This window comes from Chlorocebus sabaeus, chromosome 10, assembly GCF_047675955.1.
Source record: "Chlorocebus sabaeus isolate Y175 chromosome 10, mChlSab1.0.hap1, whole genome shotgun sequence".
Classification (NCBI taxonomy): Eukaryota; Metazoa; Chordata; class Mammalia; order Primates; family Cercopithecidae; genus Chlorocebus; species Chlorocebus sabaeus.
In genome coordinates this window covers 110530764-110548719 of record NC_132913.1, presented here as the reverse complement: position 1 = coordinate 110548719, position 17956 = coordinate 110530764, and the positions used below count along the sequence as shown (strand labels likewise).

General features: G+C 43.2%; 1 protein-coding gene and 1 long non-coding RNA gene across 2 annotated transcripts; one reads left to right on the top strand and one right to left on the bottom strand.

The window, feature by feature from the left end:
* Positions 1–207: 207 nt before the first annotated feature.
* Positions 208–4232, bottom strand: KCNE4 (potassium voltage-gated channel subfamily E regulatory subunit 4). The gene is given in 2 exon segments (XM_007966444.3): positions 208–3052; positions 3605–4232. Coding segments are annotated over 2 exon segments (666 nt in total). The 5' UTR covers positions 3735–4232; the 3' UTR covers positions 208–2516.
* A 3294-nt stretch (positions 4233–7526) lies between these two features.
* On the top strand, positions 7527–17583 carry LOC140712687 (uncharacterized). The gene is made up of 3 exons (XR_012094400.1): positions 7527–7722; positions 15619–15682; positions 17356–17583. It is a non-coding gene; the product is annotated as an uncharacterized lncRNA (long non-coding RNA).
* The last annotated feature ends 373 nt before the right edge of the window (positions 17584–17956 follow it).

Genomic DNA, 17956 nt, shown 5'->3' with positions numbered 1-17956 from the left:
AGACCATCTGCAGCTTGTTTTCCATTCATTACAAAGCATTTCAAAGGATGAAAAGCCAAGCCTCATGCACCCCATGGTTCAGACAGAAATAAGATATGCCCTCAGGAGATACTGACTTGGGAGAGGAGCAAAATCCAGAGATGGTTTGGGAAATGTATCTGTGATGTCTTGGAAACTAAGAATTATATTGAAGAATCAAACAAGTAATTCATGACTTCCCAGGAGGGAAAAAATGTGTTTATTTATTTAAATTAAAAAATATTGTGAAAATTACAAAGTGTTAAATACAAAAGACAATTCTATACAACTCAATAGAATAAGAAGGAAGTATATACATCACTTTTTAATAGGTGCAGAGAGACTTGCACCAAACTTCAGGATTAAGCAATGGAAAATGTGACAAGGCACATGTCCGTCGCAGTGAAATTTCAGAATTCAAGTGATTCCAGGCAAGAGGCCAAACTTAACTTGGCTTCTTTCAACTTAAACAGCCCCCTTTGGCGTAAATCCACACTGAATTTTAAAGTGAACGGAGGGCCTTTTCCCCCAAAACATAAATTTCCTTTAGCTGTATGTCAAAGCGGACTGATAAACCAGCTCCTACACTGTTAACCCTTCCACGGAAACAGCAGTTATTGCTGTGCCTCCAATTCATAAAGAGTATTTTTCTTAAAAAAAAAAAAAAAAAAAAAAACAGTGGCTGGGTGCGGTGGCTCACACTTGTAATCCCAGAACTTTGGTAGACCGAGGTGGATCATTTGAGGCCAGGAGCTCGAGACCAGCCTGGCCAAAATGGCGAAACCCCATCTCTACTAAAAAATAAAAAATTAGCCAGGCGTGGTGGCAAGTACCTGTAATTCCAGCTACTCAGGAGGCTGAGGCAAGAGAATCGCTGGAACCCAGGAGGTGGAGGTTGCAGTGAGCCAAGATCGCGTCACTGCACTCCAGCCTGGGCAACAGAGCAAGCCTCTGTCTTAAAAAAAAAAAAAAAAAAAAAAAAAAAAAAAAAAAAAAAAAAAGTTTTTTTAAATAGAATTAAATTTGACCTTTTACTTCCTCCTTGTCTTTAAGGGCCTAATGGATCTGCAAAACTGTTGACCACAGGAATACATGCAGACATTGGAAACATTACTGTGTGTTTTCCTTTAGACTTTGCTTTCCTTTAGCTGCAAGTGTTAACATCACACATTCTCCAGAGAACTTTGCAGAGGAGAATGTGGTGTCTGCCTCTTTCCTTCAATCCTGGGAAAACTACAGCAGGGCTGGTTGGTGGCTTGCCCTGAATTCCCCAGTTATATGTGTTCTGAATCTTCAACTGCTCCTTTAAATCAGCGTATCCTTGTTCAGACTAACCGGCCAAAGGGGAAGCATTTGGTCCAAGCTTCCTCACACCAGGCTGTGGAGTATTTATCATAGAGTCCTAAAATCTAAAGACATCCTCCTCCCAGCCCCCTGGGGATGGAGATCGTCAGGAACCTCATGCAGACAGCGAGCTTCTTGATGACATGCCCAGGACCACACAGCAAACGAGTGTCAGGGCTCGGGATCAGGAAGCACAGAACTTGGAGCCCAGCTTTGTGCAATCTCCGCCTGAGTATGCCCTTCTAGGTCTCAGCTACGTGACGAAATACCACATTATGTCCTCTCCCAGCTCAGAAAACTAGGCTGGGAAACTGAGCAGCAGCAGAGCTAACGGCTTGGCCTTGTTCAACCCCACTTACCCCTTCTAGAAAGATCAGGAAGAGTCCCCTGAACCACCACCCGGAGTACAGGTTAGATTCTGGGGAAGCTCTTCTGATCCAAAGAACGTCATGCCAGCATGTGATGCTGCATGGCCACAGGTCAGAGTTCAAGGTCATAAGTTAGACAAAAGGTCAAAAGAGCAGATCATCTCTTATAACCCCAGCCAATGTTAACAGGTTTAAAAGTTACTTTTTTTTTTTTTCTTACAGTGTGCAAATGGGCTGGGTTCAGATCTCCAGCCTTCTTCCACCAAAAATCCTTCTCTAATCCAAAAGAAGCTTGTAACCCACTGTGAAGGCATGCCACAGGTACACAGTAGAGATACTTACAGTCAATCAGATCTAGAAGGACAAAGCTCTAGGCAAATAGCAAATCACAACTAGTCCCTCAGCATGTCCTAAGCATTTGGCAGCCCTGGGAAGAGGCAGACCCTGCAGGAGCTACCCAGGGCATCCAGTGAGAAAATGGCAAGCATATCATCCCGCCAAATTCTGAACAGAACCCCAACACCCAGGCCCCAAAGTCAATGTACACTCTCCACATCTCCGCGGCTTTTTCAGTGGTGGGTGCAAACCACAGGCACCTCCCGGACTCCTCGGGGCTGCTGACTCTGACTGAGCCTAGTCCCCCACCCCACCCCAAATCAGGGGCTTGCGGAGGGTCTTTTCAAAGTGGCAGCCGCACTGCGAAAGTGAAACCAGACACTTGAAAACTGTCTTTCCTCTCTCTAAGGGTGCTGGCTGATGGAGCCACCGGCAGGGGTCCCGGGGGTGCTAGGAATTCTGATGGATGTTCTCCGAGGACCCTTCGCTGCTTTCGTTGAGGGGCGTCTCCGAGGTCTCCTCCAGCTCATCGTCTGCCCCCTCCTCCTGAATGGTGAGGTGCACGTCCGGGGAGGAGGACTCGGAGCTCACACTGTCCCCTTCCATGGAGCAGAGGGTGCAGGACAGCGCGGGCGCCACGCTCTCCTGCAGCATGTTCAGCATCAGGGGCACCTGCACCGACCTCAGGCCTGACACCACGGGCAGTGGCTTCATGGCCTCCCCCCAGAGCCGCTCCTCGTCTTTGTACAGCAGCAGGAGGCTGGACTTCTTCTCTCGCCTCTTGGATTTCATGTAGCCCAGCATGATTCCGATCAAGAAAATGCCATAGAAGGACATGACAACCAGAATGTAGAAGTACTCGTTGCCGTTGCCATTGCCGCCGCCGGGCGCACGGGACTCCAGGGGGCTGCTGGAGGCTGCGGTGCCGGGGTGCGTGCTGTTCAGAGGTTCCATCTTCAGCATTGAGGCTGCCTGCACAGCAGGGGCTGGGGAAAAAGCCGCGGGTTAGAGCTGTCCCCCAGGTTCCCGGCACAGGGAGGAGGGGGAGCACAAGGTTTGTGGAACTGCAATACCAAAAAAGCTTAAAAGTGCATGAAAGAAATAGCATAAGAGGCTTCGCCAAACAGCTGACAGGAGTGAGCTATGAGAGCTTGGAGTGCACGGGGGAGAAGCCCGGGGAGGGTTCACTGGGAAAAGTAAGAAGGACTCTTTTTTTTTTCTTTTTTCTTTTTTCTTTTTTAGTGTACACATCTGTCCTGTTTGTAGTGAGCAGTATTACTTTGATTTTTTTTTTACATCAATGTAAGATAGGAGCATCAGTAAATAATATCTTTAAAATTGGGAAACACATTTTAACAGAGCAGAAACAGAGTTTACATTGTGTTTCCAAAATCAAACTATTTTAAATTCAAAACAGTGTTTCCTTAGAACACAGAAAAGCAGAAAGAAAATAAAGGGAAAAAAAATTCATCTATTAATTGGCAAAAATGCCCATCTTTCAAATGTTGCTGAAGCAAAGTGTAGCCTTGCTCACTTACCAAGGCTGACAGTTTGTCCCAAGTTTTGAATTCCCAGATCGTCCAGTCCAAGAGGGTTCTTCTGCTCTGTCCGGCTCTGAGCTCTGACAACTCAGCCGCTGCAGTTGGGATATATAGTCAAGAAGTGCATCGTCACGTGGGAGGAAAATTTACAACAGAAGTTGATCGTGGCAGAGTGAGCAGTGAACTGAAAGCACTGCAGTTCAACTCCCTGAACTTTGCAGCTGTGAAAAAGAGAAAGACTGGGAAGTCAGAACTGCTCCTCACGCCCCAGCGCCCAGCCAGGGTTTTCAGGTGGCCGTGATGATGCGTGAAAAGAGGAGAAAGGAATGCGCTGAGTTGGAACCGTTACCCCAAAGTCCACTCTCACTGAAAATTAGCTCATGCTTCATCCAGCTCTTGGGAATAACCGCCATTGGGCTACAGGTTTTCAGAGGCAGCTGAATCCCATAATCTGGATGAAAGACAGTTGGAAGCAAGTGCAGGATTTATAGTCGAGAAACTGGGGCTTCGGTTTCAGTTCTTCCACTCCTTATGCAAATATGATAAATCCTTCCTTAACCTTTCCGCACCTCACATTCCTTGTCTGTAAAATCATTGTGCCTGGGTGTCGTCTGCAGGTAGGATTATATAAACCACATGACCTTTTGAGTCCCTTTCAGCTTAGCCCTTCTAAGATTGAAGGCTGGCTGGTGTAGCTTAGCCCTCTAAAAGCAGAGATTCTACCTGCCTTCCATATCCAGGTCACAAACCTATGTTTATAATAATTACTTTTTTAAAAGATCCAAGGTTCTTTTCAGTGGTCTGCATGAAGTGGGAACTTGTTGTGGTAAAAGATACGATGGGCCAGTTTTGTTCCGTCCTGCCATACACAGCTGCTCCTCTGAAGCCTCATGTGGAGACTATTGACACATCTCTTTGCTGTCTCTGGCAGGTCAGGGGAGGAGCAGGACTATTTCAGAGTGCAACTAAGCACAGTTCAAGTTTTTTAAACCTCGGTAGACGCTGTGTTTAAATGGCTGCTGTGATCAAAATTGGAAGAGGAATTGCAGGCTTTAATGTCAGTCTCTCTGCTCCCTGGGCTGCTTACTCTGAGGCTTTCATGCTAAGTGGAAGGAAACTGGGAGGGATCCGCTCCCTCCAGTTGTCTGTGGCCTGTGGATTGCAGCCAGACTCTAAAGGAAACATCTCTTGTGGTTCTGCTGTAGTCAAACTGACGCATGCGACATCCACCTGACCTGCTGGAACATATATAGCTTAGGCACTGGAATTTTCGCTGCTGCTCCAGGAACCACCCTGGGTTGGCACCTGATCCTGATTCTAAGAAGACACCTGGAGGAAGAATAGGAAGATTATCTGAATGCTGCTGTTTTTCCCACTTGACTATTCACCTGTGCTTGCCCGTAAATCCCCAGCTGGCACTGGAGGTACCCATGATAGACCACTCCAGCATCACGACCATCCACACAGTGGAACTGTGCTTACACCAGTAAAGATACACTCCCCCATTGTGTTAATACGTAAAACCCTCCATAGCTACCTTGGCCATGGTAGACTTGGCGTTTTCAACAGGTGTCCATCACAAGCACTAGAACACTTCCATCTACATCATCTACATCTAAGCCTACACTGGAATGTCTGGGACACGAGAACAAGACGGACCCAAGAAAGAGATGCCTGTTGATTGTTGACCCTGGTATTGTTTATTGTGTACCTTAGGACATACGAGATTGGTCATCACCCAGGGATTATCCAACACCAAAGACTGGAAGCTTTGAGTAGGCAGAGAGGAGGTGGGGATAGGGGTTACCAGATTCAAGGAGCAGAAGTACAAAGCCTGGTGCCAAGAAGCCAAACAGAGGCTGAAGTTTTAAACAAAATAAATCCCCAAACCTGAGCCAATAGTCCCAAGGGAATACAACCAAGAAAAGAGATGAGCGTGGGGAAACATCTAGAATGAATTCCAAAGGACAGAGCGAGTCAGAGCCAAAGGAAGAGCAGGACTGATTGCAGGAGTCAGGGAAGGAACAACCCGCCTGCTTGGAGTCCCTGCTGCCCCAATTCCCATGGACTCCCTGCATGGATATTTCTACTAGAGTTAAATGAGGCTGGGTGCAGTGGCTTATTTCAGTAATCCAGTGCTTGAAGAGGCTGAGGCTAATGAATCACTTGAACCCAGGTGTTTGAGACCATCCTGGGCAACACAGTGAGACCCCATCTCTACTAAAAAAAAATACAAAAATTAGTAACTAGGCCTGGTGGTGAGTGCCTGTAGTCCCAGCTACTTGGGAGACTGGGTGGGAGGATCACTTGAGACCAGGAATTCAAGGCTGCAATGAGTTCTGAACATGCCACTACACTCCAACCTGGGTGACAGAGCGAGATCTCTAAAGAAACAGAATACAATACAATACAATACAACATTTAAATGAAATTATGCAAAGAAAGCATCATGTCTGGCCTAATGCGCATGCTCGGTGTCTGCTTTTCGTTGTCATTTTTAGGAGTACCCTGTTGCTCCCAAGGGCTTCAGGTTGCCTCCTATCATGTGTGTGCCCATCTCCAGACTTTTTATCACTGCTCCTTTCCCTGTCTGTCACTCCCAGGAATGGAATTTAAGAGAAGGGAATTCCAACTTCAAAACACATAGCTCAATCTTCTTCCCAGCCCTCATTTGTGACAGGGATTGTGAGAATGATGGCAGTGAATAGTGGCATAAAGAATGAGGGGGAGGGGGCACATCTAGAAAGTGCACTCTGTCGGGAGAGGATGGCACTGCACAAGAATTATTAATTATATCTACCCCAGGCCTCAATTTTAGGAGACAGCAATGTTAAAGAAATAAATCAATTTTGACTAGCATTTCCATTTCCTGAACAGTGTCTTTTCAGGAGCAAACATCTAATTCTGATGAAGTCCATTTTATTTTCAAGGTTTTTGGTTGTGCTGTTTGGATCCTAAGAAATATTTGCTTAACCCAGTCATGAGGTTTTTCTCCTGTCTTTCTTCTAGAAGTTTTATGGTTTTAGCCTTACATTTAGACCTATGATACATTTCAAGTTAATTTTATTCTACGATGTAAGATATGGGTCAAGGGTTTTTGGGAGGGGTTGTTTGTTTTTGTTTTGCAGACAGATGTCCAATTGCTCCAGCATCATTTGTTGAAAAGTCTCCTTTTCCTGTTTAAAATTATCTTGGAACCTTTGTTGAAAATCAATTAACCTTATATATGCAGTTCTATTTCTTAACTCTTCATTCTGTTCCTTTGATCTCTCTGTCTATCCTTGCATCAATATTATTCTGTTTTGATAAATCCATTTTAAACATATATTTTAAATGAGTCTAAGATACACTACAGTTCAAATCTAACTTAGTGTCTATCATGTACCAACTACACCTAAGTCCTGTGAGGTCAAGTGTTATTACAACCATTTCATAGATAAGGAAACTGAAGGTCAAAGAGGCAAAGCAAGTTGCTCAATGTCAAATCACTAGCAGTACAGTCAGTACTTGACCCCAGATCTATGCAACTCCAAAACCCATTCTTTTTCCACTACCCTTTGTCTCACTGAATGGGAAACAAAAAGAAACTGAGAAAGAGTAGGAAGTGAAAGATGGACATTTTTCCAACTTCTTTTGAGTCTTCATAAAGCTTTTTTTAAAAAAATAAATGTGAATTCTGACATAACTAGATACACATAAATACAAACATGGAACTACAAGTTGTCTTTTTCTGAATTCATGTTATTTTAAGTACTGGAGGCTGCACCAACCTCAGCATGTTCTAGAAGTTATCAGTGAAGCAGTAATGCTCTTACCCTATATCTATGTTTTTCATAGTACAGCAGTTTCTCTGCCTACATATACAGCCTTGATATGGTTTGGCTCTGTGTCCCCACCCAAATCTCACCTCAAATTGTAATCCCAATGTGTCAAGGGTGGGACCAGGTGGAGGTAATTGAATCATGGGGGCTGTTTCCCCCATGATGCTCTCAGTGACTGAGTCTCATGAGATCTGATGGTTTTATAAGCATCTGGCATTTCCCTTGCTTGCACTCACTCCATTTAGTCACCCTGTAAAGAAGGTACCTGCTTCTTCTTCGCCTTCCGCCATGACTGTAAGTTTCCTGAGGCCTTCCCACCCATACAGAACTGTGAGTCGATGAAACCTCTTTCCTTTATGAATTACCCAGTCTCGGGTATGTCTTTATTACTTTATTAGCGGTGTGAGAATGGACTAATATAAGCCTGTTCTGGTCTTCTTGCTTTAACTTGTATTTTGTTTTCCTATTTGATCCTGACACATACTTTCTCTAGAGCTTTGAGTACTTTCATTTCCTGGTAACGTCATTTTGACCAGATGACCCAGGAGTCCCTGGCCACACACATCTCTGAAATTATGTTAACAGCTTCTGTGACTAAACAAAGTCTATGCTGGGATAACAGCATGGCTGTGAATCTCATCAGATTAAACGTAAGTCTGGAGTCCAGAGATCTGACCCAGCTCAGCCTTGCTGGTGCTACGTGACTGGTTGGGTTGCATAATTGCTCTGTGTTTCAGTTTTAGCCACCCTCGGGCATGTCAAAAGTAGCATCATTAATTGTCTCAAGATCCTGAGAAATGTCCCATAATCCACGGGGCTGTGTCTGCCTCCTGAGCAGACCAGGCTTTGGGGCAGGCAGAATATTGCAAAATGAAATCCTCAGTGCCCACCACTGGTTTTGCTTTTCCCAGAAATTCTGTCTGAAAAGTTCTGTCTGGGAACTCGAGCAGTGGATCATCCCTTCTAATGCCCTGAGTCACCCTCCCTGGACACATACTTTTTAGCATTCCTAGCGCTAGAAATAAAACAGGGCTGGATATCTGACAGGTCCTTAATAAGGTCTCCAGGCCCTCCCTGTAACACCAGCTATGCTGTGGAGGACATGGCTATCAGCAGGTCCTGCTTTGATATCACCCCAAGGGGGTTAGGAGGGAAGAACCAGAACTTCTGAAATTAACAGTGAAGTTGGTATTAATTCACCTTTGTTATGTATAATTCAAGTATCTTTAACCTGATATTTATTTAACAAATACTTGCGTAGTACCTAAATTGCCTCAGGAATTGCTGTAAGTACTTTGCAAAGTTTATCTTATTTAATTCTTATAAAAAGCCCTTGAGATAGGCTCTGTTATTATCCCCATTATACAATAAGGAAACTGAAGCAGAGTGTGCTGGAGCAGCCTGCCCCAGGTCACACAGCTAGCACATGGCAGAGCTGCTTTGGAACCCAGAGCTGAAAAAACACAAGGGAAAGAAATAAAAGAGAGAGAGAAGAAAAACGTTGCCTCTGTCTCTACAGGCCCTACCATTGGTGGGGGAGGCAGACAAGAATCCCAAAATTGTATGTGTAAAGTTGCAAGAGTGACAAGTACTGCAAAAGAGAGAGAATGCTAGGAAAGTTATTATTAAGGGGACTGAATTCCTTAGAGAAATCAGGGAGGACCCTCTTGAGGAAGTAATCCTTGAATTGGGATCTGAAGATTGTGCAGGAATGAGCCCAGATGAAGTGAGAAAGTAAGAGAGTTCTGGCCAATGGTAATCTGTGGAAAGATGCTTCGGAGGAAGAAAGTGGGGAGGGAAGAGAGATGGCAAGAATGAGGAACTAAAAAGTCTATGGGGACTCTGTCAAGGCAGCAAAAAGGAACGTGGTAGAAGATGCAGCAGGAGAGGCCAGCATGAGCCAGATATTGCCACTTGGGAGCATGAGGACAGGAGACCAAGGAAGTAAAAGATAGATTCCTGCTTTAAAGAGCTCAACTACTAACCGGAAGGACAACCCCAAGGCCTGGGGCAAGTGTGTGATTGTTCAGGACTCACTGAATGCATGATTGCTGAGGACATGCAAAGAACAAACTAAGAGCATACATGCCTGCAGTCAGCACCAGGGAAACCAGAGTGAGGAGTTGACTGACTTAATGAGTGTGTTTGTGAATAACCGTGGGAACATGGACTTTGCTTCCAAAATTCTTATCAAGAGTACCAACAATTAAAATAAAGCTCTTGAATGTATTTCAACCATATTTCTCAAGAGCTATCAGTGGTGTGTTTGGAGTAATTCCTGGTCAAAACTTTGACAAGGTGACACAGAACTGCCAGAAGCAATAAGACAAATCAGCATGTCAGCGTATATAGTTTTAAAAGATGGGCTAGAAGTACACAGATGGCAAATCCAAGCGTCGGGAACTCAGACCAGATGATGGTATGGCATATAGTTTAAGGGCACAGGCTCTGTGGTCAGGCTGCCTAGGCCTGTCTTGGTTCTTCCTACTAGCTGTGTGACCATGGGCACATTTCTTAACCTCTCTGTGCCTCTCTTAAAGAGGCATAAGAGTACCTATCTCATAGGGTTGATGTGAGGAAGAAATAGAATTATCCACGATTGCACCCCCAAGACAAAAATACAAAAAGTTTGAGCCCCTTTCCCACATCAAGAGTATTTTTTTAAAAATTGAAAGTAGAGGATTTTGAAGAAAGAGTCATTGATGTTTTCTCTTCACTTTCCTAGGGAAGATGTAGGGAAGGGGCTGCTTTCTCCTCCAGTTAGGGGAAGTGAGTGGGGGGCTTCACAGAGATCACTTGAGAGTCTCAGTGGTCTCGGTAGCCTGTAACCTGTTGGACACAGAGGACTGGGATCAGAACCACACCTAGAAAAATGTGAAGGGCAAGAAACCATGTCTGGTCAGAACTCTGGGGAGAGCTTGCTGAGTTAGGGATGCCCATGTTCCCAGGGATTTTTTTTCTTTGGGGGGCGGGGGTGGGGGGGGGTGTTTCTTGTTTTCTGTTTTTTTGAGATGGAGTTTCACTCTTGTCACCCAGGCTGGAGTGCAGTGGCACAATCTCAGCTCACTGCGACCTCCACCTCCTGGGTTCAGGTGATTCTCCAGCCTCAACCTCTCAAGTAGCTGGGATTTCAGGCGCCTGCCACCACACCCAGCTAATTTTTGTATTTTTAGTAGAGACGGAGTTTCACCATGTTGGTCAGGCTGGTCTCGAACTCCCGCCCACCTTGACCTCCCAAAGTGCTGGGATTACACACGTGAGCCACCACGCCCAGCCATTCCCAGGGTTTTTAAGAGAAAAGACAGGAGTGTGTTTCCTATAGGCCAGTGGCAGGCGGTGCAGGAGTGCAGGAGGGAGACACAGACCTGGACTACATGTTGGTTGGTTTCTGCCCAAGGCAGCGTGAAGCAGGGTGGGAAGTTATGGCCCTGCCCACCAATGACTTCCAGCATGCCCAAGGCCCAAGCAGTGGGAGAGAGAAGAGAAGCAGCCTTCACTCTAAATAAACTTGAGAAGTTATGACCCTCCCATAGGCCTGGACATACGAATTACTGTACTGACATTTTTCAGGGAAACTAGAGCAACCAGGGGGGTTTTCTTACTTAAGAGTAACTAGAAAAGTTGTGAGTCTGCCCCAGAGTTTCATCACAGGGCAGGGGACTAGCTGGCCCTAGAGAATGAGTCTGAGGAAGTACTGGGACTCAGAGATAAAGTGGCTTTAGGATGACACTCTGTAAGTCCTGCTTGTTTATTGTAACAAACGTGTACGTAAAAGCTTGGAACTGTGCCAGCACACTGCCAGTGTTCAGTCTTCACCAGTATTAAACAATGTTTAAAAAAATGCAAAAACACAATATTCAGGAGGACAGGAGACCAATAAGGCAGAAGATAGGTGCCCGCCTTTAGGAGGGATGATCTAGCTTAAATTTAGGTTTAGCACCAGAAGTGACTATTTGCTATTTTATTCCCAGCAACGGGAATGGCACTTGGCCTATAGCAGACCTTCCAAAAAAGATATGTTGACTGAATAACAGAGAGAATGTGCTAAACACTCATTATAGAATTTTTAATTTAACTTTTAATTTCACAAAAGCCCAGTAAGGGTGATTATCAACAGAATTTTGTGAGTGTGGGGAATGAGACCAGAAAAGTAACTTATCCAACTTGTCCTGGTCACACAGCAGGACGAAGCAGAACTGGAATAGACCGTCCTACCTCCTGTTGAAATCATGCCAGACACATAATCCATTTCTAGATGCCTGATGCTCAGCTGCTAGCCACTTCCTCTGGCCCCAACTAATCGAGAGGTCAGTACAGAAAGAAGATGTTGAGGAAGGGTTTCGGAGGTTCCAGCTCAGGAGGGCAGAACCAACAATCTTATTTAAAAACAGTGTTTCGGAGCCTTGAAAAGGTCTTCCAAAACCTTTTAAGTACCAGATGGTAAGGCAGGACCCAATCAAAAGGAATGTCCATTTAGCTCTGACTTCTGCACTTTGCAAAGGCAGTAGGTTCTAAAGAGGGACTTAGGGATTTCAAGAGCATTTCATAGCTTGGGTTGCCCTTGCACAAATGCAAAATAAATTATGGGTGGCAGGAAGTGGGGGTCTCCTTTTCTCTAGTGACTGGCCTCCTGTTGCAGCAACTTCCCATTGCGTTTCCATTTGTCTCCCTCTAGAGACAGAGCTGAGGTCTATAGCACAGGGTAGCCCAAGACTATGAGGAATCTCTATTTTGCCCACAACTGGAGTTCTCAGAATCAGCCTAGCTGGGCAAAAAGAATGGGCTACTCATCAAGAAAGCTCACTCTGTCAACATCATGCAGGCAAAATTTGCCTGACAGGCACTGAATGAAATAAATCAAAGCTGGTTCTTCATATACCAAGGAGGCAATTGTGAAAGGTGGCACACCACTACCCACAATGAACAAGAAACAAAGGAGGCTTGGACACTGGGAGGCTGAGGCTGATATCCAAGGCTATAAATAAATAATTGGGACCTACACAGAAATACTCATGTCAAAAATGCTGATTCATGCTGAATAGTGAGCATAAGAAGTGGATAGTCCCTGCTTCTGCCTGGGGGGTTCCTGTGGAGTGAGGAAGCCACATCGTAAGTTGATCATTGGTCATTAGTCAGGTAGACTCATAGCTATGTGTCTCAGATTAATATTTCAAAAAATTTCAGCCAAACCCATCAGGGTCCTGACCTCATGCTCTGCCATGTTTAACCTAATTAATGACATATACATTTGGCCTATACTGGTTTATTTATTCATTTGTTGATTTATTTATTCAAATAAACACACCTGTCCTGCAACCTAAACCAATAGATATTTTATAAAGTTAAAGGTCGAAACAACAAAAAGATGATTGCAAAGAAAATAAGTCAAGCCAGGTGTAGTGGCTCGCACCTGTAATCCCAGCACTTTGGGAGGCTGAGGCAGGTGGATTACTTGAGGCTAGGCACTCAAGACCAGCCTGGCCAACATGGCAAAAACCTGTCTCCACTAAAATACAAAACTTAGCTGGGTGCAGTGGTGTGTGCCTGTAATCCCAGCTACTGGGGTGGCTGAGGCAGGAAAAATCACTTGAATCCTGGAGGTGGAAGTTGCAATGAGCCAAGATCACATCACTGTACTCCAGCCTGGGTGACAGAGAGACTCCATAAGGAAGAAAGGAAGAAAGGAAGACAGACAGAGAGAGAGAGAGAGAGAAGGAAGAAAGAAAGAAAGAAAGAAAGAAAGAAAGAAAGAAAGAAAGAAAGAAAGAAAGAAAGAAAGAAAGAAAGAAAGAAAGAAAGAAAGGAAGGAAGGAAGGAAGGAAGGAAGGAAGGAAGGAAGGAAGGAAGGAAGGAAGGAAGGAAGGAAGGAAGGGGAAGAGGAAGGAAGGAAGGAGAAAGAAAGAAAGAAAGAAAGAAAGAAAGAAAGAAAGAAAGGAAAGAAAGAAAGAAAGAAAGAAAGAAAGGGAAAGAAAGAAAGAAAGAAAGAAAGAAAGAAAGAAAGAAAGAAAGAAAGAAAGAAAGAAAGAAAGAAAGAAAGAAAGAAAGAAGAGGAAGGAAGGAGAAAGAAAGAAAGAAAGAAAGAAAGAAAGAAAGAAAGAAAGAAAGAAAGAAAGAAAGAAAGAAAGAAAGAAGAAAGAAAGAAAGAAGAAAGAAAGAAAGAAAGAAAGAAAGAAAGAAAGAAAGAAAGAAAGAAAGAAAGAAAGAAAGAAAGAAAGAAAGAAAGAAAGAAAGAAAGAAGTAAAATAAAATAAAAAGTAGCATTGCACAGCAGAGACTGATGTTGGGGCTTTGTCAGATCCTAGCTTCTTGGCTGAATGATACTGGATTCCTCTTTGAAAAGGACCAAATATTTGTCTACAGCAAATCACACACCAAGCCCCCAGCAGTGTAGACCCAGGACTGCCACCTCCTCCTAGCACTGGATCACTGTGGCATGACAGCCATCATGCTCAGCCTGCTCTGACTGCATGGCTCATAACACAAGCCCAACCCACAGAAATCCTGGCCCCTTAACACAAGTCTCCTGGGAAAGGAACTTCTGGGTTTTTTTTTAATAAGAAAAACAAACTCTGGGGCTCATTTGAAACTGTGCATACTCTACACCTTTGCTCTTATCTCCAGCCATTTGTATTTCTTCTTTGAAGAAATATCTGTTCAAGTCTTTGCCTATTTTTCAGTTGGGTTGTTTGTCCTTTTATTGTTGTGTTATAAGAATTCCCTATTTATTCTGGATACTAAATTCTCCTATATATTCTGGATACTAGTCATTCTGGATGATTTGCAACATTTTTTTTCCCCGTTCTGAGTTGTCTTTTCATGTTCTTGATAGTGTCCTTTGATGCATAAACGTTTTTAATTTTGATGAAGTCCAGTTTATCTCTTTTTTCTTTTGTTGCTGTGCTTTTGTTGTCATAACTAAGAAACTGTTGCCCAGTCTAAGCTCATGAAAATTTACACCTATGTTTCCTTCTAAGGTTGTAGCTCTTCCATTTAGTTTATTGATCCATTTTGAGCTAAAGTTTCGTGTGTGATGTGAGGTAGAGGTCCAAATTTATTTTTCTACATGTAGGTATCCAATTATCCCCATACCATTTGTTAAAAAGATTATTCTTTCCCTATTGAATGGCCTTGGTGTTCTTGTGGAAAATCAATTGACCATAGATATATGGGTTTATTTCTGGACTCGCAATTCTACTTCACTGATTATATGTCTAGCCTTATTTCAGTACCACACTGTTTTGAATACTGCAACTTGCAGTAAGCTTTGAAATCAGAAAGCATAAGTCATTCAACTTTGTTTCTGTTTTTCAAGATTGTTTTGGCTATTTTTTAAAAAAGGGCAGTTGGAAATTTGACATCAATTGCATTGCACATGTAGATCAAATCTGGGAATGTTGCCATCTTAACAATATCGAGTCTCCCAATCCATTAACACAGAACTAGTATATGGAAATACATTCGTTGCTAGGATATGGAAATACAATTGATTTTGCACATTATTCTTATATCCTGCAACCATGTTGAACTTGTTTATTAGTGCTAATAATATTTCAGTGGATTCTTTAAATTTTTCTCTATATAAGATCATGTCATCTTTATAAGATCAAGTAGAAACGGTTTTACTTTTACTTTTCAATCTAGATGATTTTCTTTCCTTTTCTTGCTGTATGTTGTTTATTTATTTTATTTTTTTTCTGAACTAATTCTGTATTGTCTACATTCTTTCTCATATGTGGCCACTGAAGTCTCTACTCAGTTAGTTTAATGACCAGATGAAGACTGGACAGAGATTTATTTCACTTAAACTTCTGGAACCAATAAATCTCCTAGTCTTTACAATGGAGCTCAATTTACATGTTCAGTCATACCTTCAACACTCAGATAGCTAGTTTACAACTCTACCTTAGCCTTCACTTCCTCCTTGCACACAGCCCTAAGGTGAGCCATGGGTGAGAGAATAGGTCCTATGGAGGTCTTTCCTGAGTATGCACACACCTTTCTGAATGTGTGTGCCTTTCTGGATTCCCTGGAATATGTCAAAGCTCTTCAAAGTCCCAGTGAACATCTCATGCTTCAGTTTTATTCTTTTTTAATCTTTGGTTTTTGTTTTCCTTATAAGTTTATTGTTTGTCCCAGCAGCTAGCCATTGCCCCACAGAATTTATCAACTACCCCTAATTGTTTTCAACAGGTGTCCCTGGGTAAAATGCTTTTCTCACTAGACAAGCTCAAGTCAAGCAAACAAAGACAGCCTTGTAAGTAGCATCCTCCAGGAAACTACCCTAAAGGTAAAATAATGACAATTCTGTGGGAATGAGGCTTTGAAGGAATTCTAGGCCCACTATCCTCTCCCATTGGTGGCTGCCATACTGCTAGATTTCACTGTAATTTCATTTTCAGGCTGTGAATTTTCTTTTTTTTTAATTGATAAGGAGATATTTATTGAGCATGTTCTATATACAAAGCACTTTGGGATATACTATGAAGGAAGAATAAGAAACAGTCCCTAGCCTGAAAGTCCTTCAACTGAGATGAGGATATAGCTAAATAATGGACTAGCTGTAATACAAAGGAAATTGAAATAAATATTAAAGCCAGGTCATAAGCCACCCTCTGGAGAACTACATGTCTAGGGGATGGATTAGCAAGGACTTCATGAGCAAGTTGCATTTAGTCTCAGGCTGTGAATTTTCAAAGCTACTACAGAACTGGAGGCAGAGAGGGGAACAGAGCAACGTAAAACACCATAAAGCTTATTGTTCTGAGATTTAGCCTTTTTTTTAAATAAACACCCTCCAAGTTTCTACAAACCTTTAATTTAAAGTTCCAGAAATGGTTGGTTCTGATATTTTATGTCAGTTTTCTTGCTGCTTTTATGAAGGAGATAATTTTCAGAAGTCCTTGCTCTGCCACATTCTTTGACATCATTTCTGCCTGGCATTTGGTATAGACCATCACATGGTGGTCAGAGCTTGAACTCCGGCACTCCCCGGGTTCAAATCGTAGTTCTACCAGTTACTGGCTGTGTCACCATAATCAAGTTTCTCATCTCTGTGCCCCAGTCTCCATCTCTATGAAGTAGAGATGGTAATACTTCTATATATACTGCATAAGACTGCCATGAGGACTAAAACACTTAATACATGTAAAAACATAATACAGGGCCTGGCATATAGTAACTACTCAATAAATTCTGGTTACTGCTGCTATTGTTGTTATTTCATTTCCATAAACATGACTGGGGTGGGGTTATTATCCTAGCCATTTGACAAAAAAATAAAGGGGAGCAGAAAGAGGCTAAGAAACTTGCCAGGGATCACATAGCTGGGAATCCTGACTGTGCAGCTGTAGAGCAAGATGCAAGGTGACCCCAAGTTTATGCCCGCATATGCCACTGGCCAGCCATAAAGGAAGTCAGGGCCTAAACGCAAAAATAACAAATGCTAAGCTCCATGCCTGTGAACACAGTGATCCCAAGAACCAGAGACTCCCATCACACCTCCCTTTTTTCTCTATACCCAGCAGAGAAGGAAGAGCAAAAGGCTATATTGAAACAACCTTTGCAAAATTACCACTGAGAAAATTATGACAGTGAAAGAAATTAGACCTAACCGACTTCATCTTGCTTCTAATCTTTAGGCTGTCCTGTTCATTCCCGGGCATAGGCTGAACTAACTTTGGGAAGGAAGTCAGTTCGTGGTTTCACTCTGAAACAAAATTGATAACAGTCCTATTCTTAAAAGATTCCCTTCTTCCTGGAGGGACCAGTCTGCCTTTGCAGGACTAACAAATTAGCTACAAGATTATAAATTACAGTTTAGGGGTCAGGCAGCCTCTGGTCTCAAGAGTCTGAACCTCCCCAAATCGCTCCTGGGGATTCTACATCACTATTGTAAAGCCTAAGATCAGTGCTTGGGATATTTTGCAGACCCTGCACTGGGTAGATCAGCTGACACCACCCAGACCTGTAATTTGGCTCATCCAGTTCTGCCATCCCACCCAGGAACAGAAGACAGCAAGGAAAACTCACTTCAACCTCCTATGATTCCATCTCCAACCTGATCAGTCAGCACTCCCCACTTTCCAAGCCCCTACCCGCCAAATTGTCTTTAAAAACTCTAATCCCTGAATAATCATGAAGACTGATTTGAGTAATAATAAAACTCCGGTCTCCTGCACAGCTGACTCTGTGTGAATTATTCTTTCTTCATTACAATTCCCCTGTCTTGATAAATTGGCTCTGTTTAGGCAGCAGTCACGGTGAACCCACTGGGTGGTTACAATATGTGCAGATGGTACAAAGGAAAGCCTAGGGAGAGCAATAAAGGAAAAAGTGCAAATGAAGAAAGGGCTCCAAAGACTACCCATCAGTGAGGGGAAAATATGTTGTTCTCCATATTGATTTTCACCTCACTTTCCCCGGGAGGAAAAAGACTCCCTCATCAGTTCCGATTTATACTTGTAATTCATATTTATGTTGCCTGCTTTCTAGAGTCTGGGGCATCCAGGTGACATGGCCCACCACTCTA